At 38.4% G+C, this 16,078-nt stretch overlaps 1 protein-coding gene and 1 long non-coding RNA gene across 4 annotated transcripts in view; one reads left to right on the top strand and one right to left on the bottom strand.

Moving 5' to 3' along the window:
- The window catches only part of DLGAP4 (DLG associated protein 4), a 271,853-nt gene that overhangs the window by 57,020 nt on the left and 198,755 nt on the right, over positions 1 to 16,078 (bottom strand). Inside the window, exons 1-2 of one of the 3 annotated variants that reach the window (XM_053716226.1) lie at positions 5,788 to 5,806; positions 5,430 to 5,471 (exon numbers count right to left, since the gene is read on the bottom strand). The exons of 1 other annotated variant lie outside the window; for it this stretch is intronic. In XM_053716226.1, the coding sequence (XP_053572201.1) occupies positions 5,430 to 5,460 (31 nt within the window). In that variant the 5' untranslated portion in view covers positions 5,461 to 5,471; positions 5,788 to 5,806. One more of the 3 variants, XM_053716172.1, reaches the window with a different exon arrangement.
- The window catches only part of LOC128662499 (uncharacterized), a 56,947-nt gene that overhangs the window by 36,955 nt on the left and 3,914 nt on the right, over positions 1 to 16,078 (top strand). The window lies entirely within an intron of this gene.

The following is a 16,078-nucleotide window of genomic DNA, read 5'->3' as shown; positions in this document are numbered from 1 at the left end:
AAAGAGTCTTCCACAGTGAGTCAGAGCCGGCCGGCATTATAACACGCCCTGCATATGTTGTATGTGTCATGTAAATATACACTGAAGATAGTACATCTATACAGGTCCAAATCCCAAAATACCAACATTCTGAAATCCAAATTTGTAAAAATAAATATTTCCCCTGCCTGTTAGTCACAATCTTCTCTGCCTACGTCTTTGTGTTCTAAAAATGCAAATACTCTATATTTATTTAAAACAACAACTATTACTTTTTCTGATTACAGGGTACTAAGCATACAAAAGTATTAATAATCTTCTTCTGTATAATGCACATTGTCCACACATACAAAGAGCAAGAAATGTGCTGTAAATACAGCGGTATACTCTACACAAAACTGCCGACAGCTGTATTATGCGCGCAAATACGGTTACAACTATATTACATATTGAAGGGCATAGTGACCTGTACACTTGTCTATTCATTTTCTATTGTCTTCAAGCTGTTCTGTTTATATTTTTATGTTTTAACCTTTCATTTATTGTAACTCTCCACCTCCCTACATTTGCCTGTCAGTTGTGACAATTACAACTGTAGCTGTGCAGGATGTGGAGCGTGTGCACTGAGTGTGAGACAGTGTAGCAGACTTGCAAGCACACCTCATAATAACCAATTTCCAGGAAGTGACCCTTTCACATTCACTGTTATAGTAGCACACAAAAAAGTAGACTGCAAACGGAGTTAAAGGGACAGTCTAGGCCAAAATAAACTTTCATGATTCAGATAGAGCATGTAATTTTAAACAATTTTCCAATTTACTTTTATCACCAATTTTGCTTTGTTCTCTTGGTATTCTTAGTTGAAAGCTTAACCTAGGACAGTGATTTTCAACATTTTATTTGCCGTGGCACACTTTTTTACATAAAAAAATTCTGCGGCACACCACCATCCCAAAATTTTACAAAATCACACATTGTAGCCTAATACAGTATATATATATATATATATATATATATATATATATATATATATATATATATATATATATATATATATATATATATATATATACATATACATACACACATACTGATATACTGATCATCATCACTTCATAATGATTGTCTGTGAATGAATGTCAATGTCATGGTTGTAAATGATGCCGGATGAGCCTGTCACATACCTCCCAATATTTGAAAGAGGGACACCCCCACACTGTTGTCAGTCTGCCGTGGCACACCTGAGGATCTCTCACGGCACACTAGTGTGCCACGGCACACTGGTTGAAAAACACTGACCTAGGAGGTTCATATGCTAATTTCTTAGACCTTGAAGCCCACCTCTTTAAGATTGCATTTTAACAGTTTTTCACCACTAGAGGGTGTTAGTTCACATATTTCATATAGATAACACTGTGCTCGTGCACGTGAAGTAATCTAAGAGCAGGCACTGATTGGCTAGACTGCAAGTCTGTCAAAAGAACTGAAAAAAGGGGCAGTTTGCAGAGGCTTAGATACAAGATAATCACAGAGGTTAAAGGTATATTATTATAACTGTGTTCTTTATGCAAAACTGGGAAATGGGTAATAAAGGGATTATCTATCTTTTAAAACAATATAAATTCTGGTGTAGACTGTCCCTTTAACTGCACAGACATCCATCTATCTCTGCCAGCTGGTCGCTTCATTGCTTGTTCAAACTAGCAAAAGGAACAGGTGGGGGACAGCTGCTTGTGTGTGTACATGAGACTATGTTTGTGTATTTAGATATGTGCAAATTACACATTCTATCTAAACCCCATGGTTACAAAGATCACAGCAGTGCATTGCTATGCAATTTGTTGCAGTTCCCTCTGGAAGACAAGGGGTAAAGGAGCATAGTTTTTATACCAATGAAAAGTGTGCTTGTGCACCCATTTCACACAAATAACTATGTATAGGCACCCATAAAAATCAATAAGCATATAAAGTAAGTTAATGAATGTGCTTTTGCATATATCTATATGTACATTATGCACACATTACAGCAGTTGAGCACTCGTACAACTCTTTTTAATAAAAGTGAAAATTATTTATGTGTGTTAAAAATAGTGTCACTGAATGCATGGATGTATTATTATCATTTATTTATATAGTGCCGCAAAATTCTGTAGCGCTGGGTACAGATATAGGGGTATACGATGACAACGGTTTGTGATAAAATACAAAAACATAAAAGAGACTGAACAAATCTAGTACAGGAGGAGGAGGGCCCTGCTCCGGAGAGCTCACAGTCTACAGGGTGAGGGTGCAGAGACATAAGATTTGGGGTACAGTTAAATAATTATTTCGGTTAGGATGAGAGATGGAGTAGAGATGGTAAGCCTCTCTAATAGGTGAGTTTTAGTTTTCAAGGTTGGAGACAGTCTTATTGAGTGAGGTAGAGAGTTCCAGAGTACAGGAGCAGCATGTGAGCAGTCTTGGAGGCGGGAATGGGACGTAGAGATAATAGGAGTGGAGAGACGTAGGTCAGAGGTTGATCTAAATTGACGGGTCGGGGAATATTTTGAGATGAGAGAGGAAATATAGTTGGGAGTGAGGCTGTTGAGTGCTTTGTAAGTTAGGGTTATTACTTTAGATTGTATTCTGGAGTGTATGGGGAGCCAGTGTATAGACTGGCAGAGTGGAGCAGCTGATGTAGATCGGTGACTTAAGTGGATGAGTCTAGCTGAAACATTCATAATAGATTTGAGGGAGGAAATAGTGTTTGGGAAGGCCATTTAGAAGTAGATTGCAATAATCAATGTGTGACAAAAATGAGGGAATGAAAAAGTATCTTTTTATTTTTATAGTTTTTTGGAGTAAGTAAAGGCAAATTCTGGAAATGTTGTGTAGGTGTGCATGGAAGGATTTGGTAAGCGCTTGTATATGTGGGGTGAATGTGAGTTCTGAGTCAAGTGTTACCCCAAGACAGCGAACCTGGGGTGAGGTGTAGAAAATAGAGTCTCCAACCATCAGAGAAATGTCAGGTGTTCGACGTCTCGAAGGGGGGGGGGGGGAGGATAAGAAGTAGTTCAGTTTTGGACAGATGAAGTTGCAGGTAGTGTGAGGACATCCAAGAGGAAACTGCAGAGAGACAGTTGGTAATCCGGTTGAGTAAAGAGCGAGAGATATCAGGAGAGGAAAGATGGATGTAAGTATCATCAGCATATAAGTGGTACTGGAACCCACAGGAGAATGTAAGTTTTCCCATGAAAGATGTATAGAGAGAAAAGTAAGGGACCCATGTATGTATACATATATGCAATATTTGTGTGTGTGAAAATATGGGTACAATGTTCTGCACCTATGTCATCTTTTTTAAATGTATATATATATATATATATATATATATATATATATATATATATATATATAAATATAAATACATAAAATGTGTGTGTGTGTCCAAACACACATTGTTAATGTAAAAAACAAAATAGCCTGCAAGTTCCAGATAAATGTATGTGGGAGGGAGATCTGTGAATGTGTTGAGTGTGTATGTGTCACTAGGGCACCAGAGTGAAGCCTACACCGTAACCATAGAAACAACATCCAAACTTTACAGTAATTTCTTTCATCAGCAGTACAGTGGAGTTTGAATATTCTCTGCCTCAACTGTAAACTACACCAGTGAATACACATAACAGAAGAGAACAGCGATACTAATGTGTCTAATCAACATAAGATAGGAGAAAATGAGACACTATCAAACTGTGATACAATCAGATTGATACTAGTATATTATCACATTCTTATACATCAATACAAAATCTTTAGAGTATGATAAACAATAAATATGATCATTTTTGATATTCCATGTTCACTTGATCAGTTATTTTTAAGTTTCTCTACTACATCTCTTAACAGCGTATAACAATATAGCCTAGTGCAAAGAAAAACTGTAGAATAAAAATATAAATAGCAAGCACACTGTGTCCTAGCCTCACACAGCCCCCAAATCCAATAAACAGCTAAACAGATCAGCAGTGGGGGGCTAGGACACACAACACGCAAAGTATTCAGGACTTGAACTCTCTAATATGTAATGGTCCCTTATACTTTCAGTGTATTCTTGGATCAAATATTAGACCCACATTTACATATAAATACAGAATCCTGACACCCTGTCAACCAATCACACCTGTGACAACCAGGGCAAATATATGTGTTGTGTCAGTTGTGAGGTCAGTCAAACTGGGAGCCAGGAACAGCAGCTGTCTTTGGATTTATTTACAGGGAAACATCCTGTCTAAATAAATGCAACTCTAAAAGCATTAAAAGCCCATGTAAAATACATCCCAAAACATTACTATACAAATACTATGGTGCCAGTAAAATTGCACTGATACTTAGATTACTATAAGAAAATCCCACAAAGCACTTAACTAGAGACAAATGTGTGCGTATGAAATATATGTGTGTGTGCAGAATGTGCACCATTGCACACTCATTCAAACACATGCACACTCAAGCAGAATATCACATATACGATTCAGGAAATCACAAAATATCTGAGAGAAGCTGGAGCAGAGTAATAAAATATACTAAGGTAGGAAGGACATCTTTGACAACTCCATTATAGCAGACATGCATTAACATCTATAACATTCTACCAAGAATACCATACAATGTGCCCAAAACCTTATTCCTTTTGATCACAAACGTCAACCCTTTTGTTGCTAAAATCTCCAGCAAAGCATTGCAACTCAAAACTTTGTAACTCTGTCCTGCAAACAAAATGTTAATTAATGTATCATTGTGTCTTGGTTTTAAACAGTAGCAATGCCAGTTTGCAAGGGAGCACAAATTCACACACATGCTACTCATATGCCAGGGAAAAGCACACAGGTTTACATAAAGTCCCCACCCTCAAATTACCCCTGCCATGCAGGGAATTGTAATAAGCCCGGCACAATGCCCACAAAAAGCGACAGCCAGTGCCATTGCACATATTTATTGAAAGCAAAAAAAAAAATAGCTCTGAAGAGAGGGCAACAGAAGCAGTAACCAAATATATGTTCTACACTACTAACCATGTGCGTGTTGAAAGAAAAGGCACAGTGCCAACAAAGAGTGGCATGCCAAGATTAACACGTCCCCGCACTTGAGCTGCCAGCAGAGTGCATCCTCTACAGATAACCATGAGTTAATTTTTACACCTCCATCAATAGATTCAAGAGATCTCAGGAGAATCGAATGAAAATGATTCATGCCCTCTCTCCAGCTGGCATCACTTTGCCATTTTAATTTCACAAAATGTGTAACAGCGTAATTGTCAAATATAAAATAAATTTCATCAAAACACACAAGTATACAAAAAGAAATCATCATCCCCACTATAAAAAGGCGTCAACCCGGGCGAAGGGGGCAGACCGCATGCCATGCAGACGGGTACAATACAGAAAAAAATCTAGAAACGGTTCACTCACATTGCTTCAACAGCTCTTGAAACAAAGCCATGGTGATGGGAGCTGTGAGTGGGAGAGAGGGGGGAGGGGCTATGAGAATTGTGGGGTCTCAATTGTGATTTTTTTTTATTAGAAGCACAAAGGGGTCCAGGTGCCAGATCACAAACTGGGGTGCTAGGGAGAGACGTGGATGTAAACTAAGGGATCCGCCCTTCTCATTCATAGGGAATTCTGCAATGCACAGGGGTAATACTCTACAGAAAGACCCATCATATTAATAGGGTCAGCAGGCCGGAGGGGTATTTAACAAAGGGGCATTACCCTTAGCGTGGGCACTTGCAGATGGGCCCGGAGACAAGGGACAGACACACACACTCACCCTCCTGCCTGCTCCCTCTCCAGCGTCTCCCCTTTAAGAGGAGGGACCGCTCGTGTTAAAGCCCAAAGAACAGACCCCGCCTAGACTGACGTCATTGCAAGCTTGGCGGGGGCGTGCCATTAGTTTACTCATGGTGACGTAGACGTTTAAAGAGACCAAAGCAGATGCTTCTTAAAGGGGAAGTACCGCATGTTTGAGCAGAGATTCCTTTGCGTGAACTGGGCTCAACAAAGGCATCTTTCAATAAATGGTGATGTGCGTGCAATCAGCTTGCTAACTAGAAATATATTCCTATTTAAATATATTAACTTTTTATGATAAGGGTATTTAAATACGTTCCATGTAACGCACCTAGGACCGACTGTACTTGTCTGATTAAACACCAGTCAGTAGACACATTTCAATAATTTTTTTGTATCAACATAAAAAAACAACAACATTTTTCTATTCTACATCTCTTTGCAGGTACTTGGAACTTTTTTTCTGCTAAATACAAATGATTTTGTAACCATGTTACGTTCATTAATTAAGAAAAACATGTTTCAAAGGCATTCCCTTTACTGGGATCTAGCTAAACATGTCTGGAGAGCCAATGACAAAAGGTATATGTATGTAGCCTTCAATCACCAGATCCTAGTAGTGTATTGCTGCTCCTGAGCCTACCCAGGTATGCTTTTCAACAAAAGAATACCAAGAACAAATTGCCATTAGAGTTGAATCATGCTCTAGTGTGTCAGAGCATGTAATTTCAAGACTATAGACCCTGCACTACTGTATGTTTAACCCCCACAAAGTGGTTTAACACATAGTAGAAGTACAGCTCAGGACCAGCAGAGCATTGCTGGTCCTGAGTCGAAAAATGCAGCTGAACTGATCCGCAGCACTAGGTCCACATCTGAGACATGAAACTAACGCTGCTGATTACATAAGTGATGTTTTCAGCTTGGGTAAAGCAATCTTCTGCGGATCCTGAGCCACACTTCTACTGGGTGATAAACCCCATTGTGGGGATTAAGCGCACACTAGTGCAGGGTCAATAGTCTTAAAATGACCTGCTCTAATGAATTAGAGTATGTATTTTTTCAGTTATTATGGCCATTTAATTTGATATAAATGCATTGAAAAAAAAGTTTATGAAAATTGCAAGTTTTATCTAACATAAAAGTGTATATTTTAACCTTAAACTACAATTGGTCCACAAGAGTATTAACATGTAAATTTGTTTGCACAAACAGACAGAATTTTATGAATGTATTAAAAAAATAAATTGAAAAAAAATTAAAAAATAGAAAATGTTCTCATTTTCCTTCTAAAGATCTATGAAGACAAAAATATACATTTAAAACTAAAGTCATAATTAAACTTGCATGATTTAGATAGAGCATGTTATTTTAAGACACTTTTAAATTTGCTTCTATTTTCAAATGTGTTTTGTTTTGCTGAAAAATAATACACACATATCTTATACTGGAAGCTAGCTGCTGATTGGTGCCTGCACACATTTATCTCTTGTGATTGGCTATAGATGTGTGCAGCTAGCTGCCAGTAGTGCTGCTCCTTCAGAATAGGAAAACTAGATAATTAAGCAAATTTGATAATAGAAGTAAATTGGAAAGTTGTTTGAAATTGTATGTTCTATCCAAATCATGTAAGAAAAGTTTGGGGTTTCCTGTCTCTTTAACTTAAAGCACCAGATGTGTAATTTATGCTTTTTCTTATACTTGATAGTCAGGTTTTAACATTTTCAGACACTGGAATGTGTTGATTGTATCAATTAAACTGAGTTTCCTTCCTTCCAGCACTCAAGGACATTTTCTAATAAAGCTGCTTCTTTATCCTGGTAGTGAACTTTTGATCCCCAATGAAGTTACAAATTATTATTATTTTTTATTCATCATAATCTAAAGAAAGCAAAATATCAAAAGTTAAAGGCATATGAAACCTACAGTTTTTCTTTTGTGATTTAGATAGACTATGCAATTTTAAACAACTTTCCAATTTAATTATTTTCTCTAATTTGCTTAATTATCTTGCTATCCTTTGTTGAAAGAAACAATTAGGTAGGCTCAGGAGCAGCAAAGCTCTACTGGGCACTAGCTGCAGATTGGTGTATATATATATATATATATATATACACCTCTTGTCATTGGCTTACTCAATATGTTCAGCAAGCCACCAGTAGTGCATTGCTGCTCCTTCAACAAAGAATACAAAGAGATCAAAGTAAATTTGCAAATAGAAGTACATTAGAAAGTTGTTCAAAATGGTATGCTCTATCTGAATCATAAAAGAAAATGTTTGGGTTTCATGTCCCTTTATTTATGCTTTGCAACACCAATCCTCTCTTGCTTATGAGTAACACACATGCACTAGACATTTAGGAGAAAACAGTGAGTGGATAATAGTTTAGGTAGAATTTAGTCGAACATAATATAGCAGCGTTTCTCAAACAGATTATAGGGTAAATTTATGAAGCTGTATTCACAGCTTTTATGTTATGTTGAGCAGGCTCACATGACCAAGCCCACAGCCACATACAAAACATAAAGAGACTACTTATTTTGCCTCTCTGCCATCTTAGAGGTAGCAACGTTACTCACCCCCAAACACTTGCTTGTTCAGCGTGATTGACATGCCCTACTCTAGCGCAACTAGTTGTAAACCTGTCTGCAATAATGATAAATTATGCCTTATGTTCTACTAAATTGTCCAATCACAAGGCTGGATTGGCCTACCAGAAGATTTCCCGGTGGGTCACAGAAGCTGAGACTGGCCATCTAAAATTTAAAGGGGTGGGAGGTCATGTAGCTGTTTCAACTCTTTACTCCTCTAAGCTACACATATTACGGTCACAAAGTATTTCCTTGTAAGTTTTATTTCATAGATCTTTTACCATAGTAGCTCTCCTTTTAATGTTTTTAAGTGTCTAGTCAAGTCACACTCTGTGACTTCACACATGTTTCGGCTATATGGAGCAAGTTTGCATAAGCAAGTTTGCTAGCACACACTTAAGAAACAGAAACTGCTTATTTTGCCTCTCCGCCACCTCAGAGGTGGTGAGATAAATCACCCCAAAACTCACTCGTTTGGAGTGATTGACATTCCCTGCTCCAGCGCAATTAGTTGCGCCTGAGCAGGGGGCGGCACTGCACAAGAAACCATTAAAGTGAATTTAAATTTTGATGCTTATGTGCCCGGTTTTTAAAAATTTGATTAAAAACAGGGGCACTTTAATTCATCAAAATTTACATTTCACTCCTGTTGTGAAAAAAAAGTACCTTTTAATCTTCACAGCAGCTCCAGCTTCCTTCGGTCGTTGCAAGCCATTTCTGATGTCAGAAATGATGGATGGGTCATCCTCCAATCACAGCTTCCCCCCAGGGGGAATCAGTGTCTGATTCAACTCTGTGATTGGATGAAGCCAGATTCCTCACTTTAGACCCAGGAAGAGGCTTTGCAACGGGTGGAGGAAGCTGGAGCTGCTGTGAAGATTAAAAGGTAAGTTTTTTTTCACAACAGGAGTGAAATGTAAATTTTGATGAATCAAAGTGCCCCTGTTTTTAATCGAATTTTTAAAAACCGGACACTTTAGCATCAAAATTTACATTCACTTTAATGTCTTCTTTATCTTTAAAGCCCTATAAAATTCCCTTATTTACATATATGATAAAAAAATATATACAATCTGTTATTCCCCAGAGCTAAGAGCTACAGTATCTCACAAAAGTGAGTACACCCCTCAAATTTTTGTAAATATTTTATTATATCTTTTCATGTGACAACACTGAAGAAATTACACTTTGCTACAATGTAAAGTAGTGAGTGTACAGCCTGTATAACAGTGTAAATTTGCTGTCCCCTCAAAATAACTCAACACACAGCCATTAATGTCTAAACCGTTGGCAACAAAAGTGAGTACACCCCTAAGTGGAAATGTCCAAATTGAGCCCAAAGTGTCAATATTTTGTGTGGCCACCATTATTTTCCAGCACTGCCTTAACCCTCATGGGCATGGAGTTCACCAGAGCTTCACAGGTTGCCAATGGAGTCCTCTTCCACTCCTCCATTACGACATCACGGAGCTGGTGGATGTTAGAGACCTTGCGCTCCCCCACCTTCCGTTTGAGGATGCCCCACAGATGCTCAATAGGGTTTAGGTCTGCAGACATGCTTGGCCAGTCCATCACCTTTAACCTCAGCTTCTTTAGCAAGGCAGTGGAAGTCTTGGAGGTGTGTTTGGGGTCGTTATCATGTTGGAATACTGCCCTGCGGCCCAGTCTCTGAAGGGAGGGGATCATGCTCTGCTTCAGTATGTCACAGTACATGTTGGCATTCATGGTTCCCTCAATGAACTGTAGCTCCCCAGTGCCGGCAGCACTCATGCAGGCCCAGACCATGACACACCCACCACCATGTTTGACTGTAGGCAAGACACACTTGTCTTTGTACTCCTCACCTGGTTGCCACCACACACGCTTGACACCATCTGAACCAAATAAGTTTATCTTGGGCTCATCGGACCACAGGACATGATTCCATTAATCCATGTCCTTAGTCTGCTTCTCTTCAGCAAACTGTTTGAGGGCTTTCTTGTGCATCATCTTTAGAAGAGGCTTTCTTTTAGGACGACAGCCATGCAAAACAATTTGATGCAGTGTGCGGTGCATGGTCTGAGCACTGACAGGCTGACCATCCTCCCCTTCAACCTCTGCAGCAATGCTGGCAGCACTCATACATCTATTTCCCAAAGACAACCTCTGGATATGACGCTGAGCACGTGCACTCAATGTCTTTGGTCGACCATGGCGAGGCCTGTTCTGAGTGGAACCTGTCCTGTGAAACCGCTGTATGGTCTTGCCCACCATCCTGCAGCTCAGTTTCAGGGTCTTGCCAGTCTTCTTATAGCCTAGGCCATCTTTATGTAGAGCAACAATTCTTATTTTTCAGATATTCAGGGAGTTCTTTGCCATGAGGTGTCATGTTGAACTTCCAGTGACCAGTATGAGAGAGTGTGAGAGCGATAACACCAAATTTAACACACCTGCTCCCCATTCACACCTGAGACCTTGTAACAATAACAAGTTACATGACACCGGAGAAGGAAAATGGCTAATTGGGCCCAATTTGGACATTTCCACTTAGAGGTGTACTCACTTTTGTTGCCAACAATTTAGACATTAATGGCTGTGTGTTGAGTTATTTTGAGGGGACAGCAAATTTACACTGTTACACAGGCTGCGCACTCACTATTTTACATTGTAGCAAAGTGTCCTTTCTTCAGTGTTGTCACATGAAAAGATATACAGTAATAAAATATTTACAAAAATGTGAGGGATGTACTCACTTTTATGAGATACACTATATGTTATCTTATGGAATATTTCAAAGAAAAGATAATGATTAGTACCAAAGAAGGTTATAACTCTCTGGTCATTTACCTGGTTGTAGGTGAGCAGGTCAACTTACATTGTTTTTACCCTCAACTAGATTTCTTCACTAGAGAGCCACAGTTAGGAAATTCAACCCATAAAACTCCTAGATGCTTAAGGCTATGTCAGTAACACACAATAGCTATTTAACTATAAAAAAAAGCTATAGACAGAAAATAAACTATTTCCCAGTAAACCTGTTTTGAGCATTATTACAATTTGACACACCATGCAGCATTAGGTCTCTCAATGGCCACACTATCAGCTAGATTACGAGTTGTTCGTTAAGGTAAAAAAGCAGTGTTAACAGGTCCTAACGCTGCATTTTTACGCCCGCTGCTATTACGATTCTTGCAGGTATAGGTGTCCCGCACACTTTGTTGGCCTTACCACAAACCGACTTACGTAAACCCTTTTTTCTATGGGACTTCCATAGCGCCGGTGTTACGAGTCTGTCCTGGGAGGCCAAAAAGTGAGCGGTACAGCCTATCCCGACAGATCCGTAACGCATTCTGAAGTCAGTAGTTTTGAGTTTTACACTACAACGCCGTAGCATAAAACTCATAACTGAAGTGCTAAAAAGTACACTAACATCCATAAACTACCTATTAACCCCTAAACTGAGGCCCTCCCACATTGCAAACAATATAATTACATTTTTAACCCCTGATCTGCCGCTCCGGAGATCGCCGCCACTATAATAAACATATTAACCCCTAAACTGCCGCACTCCCTCGCAAACACTAGTTAAATAATATTAACCCCTAATCTGCCGCCCATAACATCGCCGCCACCTACATTATACTTATTAACCCCTAATCTGCCGCCCCTAACATCGTCGCAACCAACATTATATTTATTAACCTCTAATCTGCTGTCCCCAACATCGCCACCACCTACCTACATTTATTAACCCCTAATCTGCCGTCCCCAACGTCGCCGCCACTATTCTAAATTTATTAACCCTTTAAACCTAAGTCTAACCCTAACACCCCCTAACTTAAATATAATTTAAATAAATCTAAATAAAATTACTATCATTAACTAAATGATTCCTATTTAAAACTAAATACTTACCTATAAAATAAACCCTAAGCTAGCTACAATATAACTAATAGTTACATTGGAGCTGGCTTAGGGTTTATTTTTATTTTACAGGCAAGTTTGTATTTATTTTAACTAGGTAGAATAGTTATTAAATAGTTATTAACTATTTAATAACTACCTAGCTAAAATAAATACAAAGTTACCTGTAAAATAAAACCTAACCTAAGTTACACTAACACCTAACCTTACACTACAATTAAATCAATTACCTACATTAAATACAATTAAATAAATTAAATTAAATTAGCTAAATCACAAAAAACCCCACTAAATTACAGAAAATAAAAAACAAATTACAAGATATTTAAACTAATTACACCTAATCTAATAGCCCTATCAAAATAAAAAAGCCCCCCCCAAAATAAAAAAAACCCCTAGCCTAAACTAAACTATCAATAGCCCTTAAAAGATCCTTTTGCAGGGCATTTCCCCAAAGAAATCAGCTCTTTTATCTGTAAAAAAGAATACAAACAACCCCCCCAACAGTAAAACCCACCACCCACACAACCACCCCCCCAAAATAAAAGCCTAAGGTAGAGAAAATCCTATTGACTAATTGGATCAGCCAATAGGATTGAGCTCACATTCCATTGACTGATTGGAACAGCCAATAGAATGCAAGCTCAATCCTATTGGCTGATTGGATCAGCCAATATAATGTTTTTAACCTTAATTCCGATTGGCTGATAGAATTCTATCAGCCAATTGGAATCTAAGGGCCGCCATCTTGGATAACGTCATTTAAATGTACCATCATTTGTCGTTAGTCCGTCGGAAGAAGAGGATGCTCCGCGTCGGATGTCTTGAAGATGGACCCGCTCCGCGCCGGTAGGATGAAGATAGAAGATGCCGTCTGGATGAAGACTTCTGCCCATCTGGAGGACCACTTCTGCCGGCTTCGTTGAGGACATCTTGCCGCTTGGATGAAGACTTCTCCCGGTAAGTGAATCTTCGGGGGTTAGTGTTAGGATTTTTTTAAGGGTGTACTGGGTGGGTTTATTTTTTAGGTTAGGGCTTTGGGCCTGCAATAGAGCTAAATGCCCTTTTTTTCAGGGCAATGGGGAGCTTAGGTTTATTTAGTTAGGCTTTTTATTTGGGGGGGTTGGTTGTGTGGGTGGTGGGTTTTACTGTTGGGGGGTTGTTTGTATTTTTTTTTTACAGGTAAAAGAGCTGATTTCTTTGGGGCAATGCCCCACAAAAGGCCCTTTTAAGGGCTATTGATAGCTTAGTTTAGGCTAGGGTTTTTTTATTTTGGGGGGGCTTTTTTTATTTTGATAGGGCTATTAGATTAGGTGTAATTAGTTTAAATATCTTGTAATTTGTTTCTTATTTTCTGTAATTTAGTGTTTTTTTTGTGATTTAGCTAATTTAATTTAATTTATTTAATTGCAGTGTAGTGTTAGGTGTTAGTGTAACTTAGGTTAGGTTTTATTTATTTTAGCTAGGTAGTTAGTAAATAGTTAATAACTATTTAGTAACTATTCTACCTAGTTAAAATAAATACAAACTTGCCTGTAAAATAAAAATAAACCCTAAGATAGCTACAATGTAACTATTAGTTATATTGTAGCTAGCTTAGGGTTTATTTTACAAGTAAGTATTTAGTTTTAAATAGGAATTATTTAGTTAATGATAGTAATTTTATTTAGATTTATTTAAATTATATTTTAAGTTAGGGGGTGTTAGGGTTAGACTTAGATTTAGGGGTTAATACATTTAATATAGTGGCGGCGACGTTAGGGGTGGCAGATTAGGGGTTAATAAGTGTAGGTAGGTTGCAGCGACATTGGGGGCGGCAGATTAGGGGTTAATAAATATAATGTAGGTGTTGGCGATGTTGGGGGCAGCAGATTAGGGGTTAATATATATAATGTAGGTGGCGGCAAAGTCCAGAGCGGCAGATTAGGGGTTAATAAGTATAATGCAGGTGTCGGCGATGTCGGGGGCGGCAGATTAGGGGTTAATAAGTGTAAGATTAGGGGTGTTTAGACTCAGGGTTCATGTTAGGGTGTTAGGTGTAAACATAAATTTTGTTTCCCCATAGGAATCAATGGGGCTGTGTTACGGAGCTTTACGCTGCTTTTTTGCAGGTGTTAGACTTTTTCTCAGCTGGCTCTCGCCATTAATGTCTATGGGGAAATCGTGCACGAGCACGTACGACCAGCTCACCGCTGACTTAAGCAGCGCTGGTATTGGAGTGCGGTATGGAGCTCAATTTTGCTCTACGCTCACTTCTTGCCTGTTAACGCTGGGTTTGTAAAAACCCGTAATACCAGCGCTGTAGGTAAGTGAGCGGTGAGAAAAAACTGCTCGTTAGCACTGCACAGCTCATAACGAAAAACTGGCCAAATGTTTTTAGAGATATCCATTAATAAGCATTTTTATTTCTGGCTTTTGAGAGACACTTGAAATGTTTTTTGTTTGTTTTTTTTATACCATCAAAAAACAATTTCAAGTACATTTAAAGGGATATGAAACCCAATTTTCTTATTTATATGATTCAAATAGAGTATGCAACCAACAATGGGTCGGCTCCTAAGCTTACATTCCTGCTTCCAAATAAAGATGCTACGAGAACAAAGAAAATTTGATAATAGAAGTAAATAAGAATGTTGTTTAAAATTGCATGCTCTATCTGAATCATTAAAGAAAAAAATTAGGTTTCTTATCCCTTTAAATATGCCAAATAAATATATTGCAAGATTATTTACTGTTCCTAGCACATGCTTTTTAAAGGGGCATTCTAAAACAAAAATTTCAAGCTTTAATTCATTAGAGCATGCCGTTTTTGTATTGCTGACACTAGCTTAATATGTGTTTAACTCCCTTCAAAGCAGTTAAACTCATAGGTAAAGTCATGCTTGGGAGCCACAAGCATTCCCTTTCCCGAGCAGAATACAGCTGGCGAGCCACTCAAGAGCAGCAATTTCATGTAGCTGCCAATCACCATCCATGTAATGCTTACAGTTCCCATGTAGGATTTAAAATATTTATTTAAATATTTTGCATGGAGATGCAGTAATGACATCCTCTAACTGTTTATATCATGCAAGGTTTGTGTTAGAATGTCCCTTTAAATCTGTGTTAAAACCAGCAGTCATTTTGTCAAAATTGTTTTGCCTGAACTCTAAAGAGATGGAAAACATATCTTGTTCTAGCTCTGTAGTATATAATTTATTATGCCTGGATAGGCGGCTCCACTCCCACCCAGCCAGTATTTTAGCAGGACAACTAGTATTTAAAAAATTGAGACCTATGCGGTTAAAGTGAATTAAGTCTAGAAAAAAAATAACAATTTCCATTCATTGTATTCCTTTATGCATCTATTTCAACAAACCACCTAATTTAAAACATAGCAACTGCTTGAGCTTCTGGATGAATGATCATGCCACATAATTAATTATGCAAACACTTGTCTCCAACAAACTTGACAACTCTGCTCTCCCTGGGAAGAGGTAGAAACTCCCTGAAGTAAACAAGTTTTTTCCGTTAGTTAAAGGGACACTAACTCTGTATATAAATGTGCTGTATATGTTATGCTGCTAGGCTTATAAAAATTAGCCTATTGCTCCATATGCAGTCACTCCAGTCCCCCCCCCACTTATTTTGACCCCTGTGTAAGTGTACTTAATTGCTCCACTGACACTGAACTGTGTTTTTTATATACCGTACAAGCCTTGCAAATAGCACACTCTCACAGCCTGCTTTCCTGATATAATGCTCGTGGGATACTCCTCTATCAGACCAAACTCGGC

The sequence above is a fragment of the Bombina bombina genome, chromosome 1 (assembly GCF_027579735.1).
Source record: "Bombina bombina isolate aBomBom1 chromosome 1, aBomBom1.pri, whole genome shotgun sequence".
NCBI classification, from domain to species: domain Eukaryota; kingdom Metazoa; phylum Chordata; class Amphibia; order Anura; family Bombinatoridae; genus Bombina; species Bombina bombina.
The sequence above is the reverse complement of the archived record's forward strand: the minus strand, read 5'-3'. Positions and strand labels throughout refer to the sequence as shown.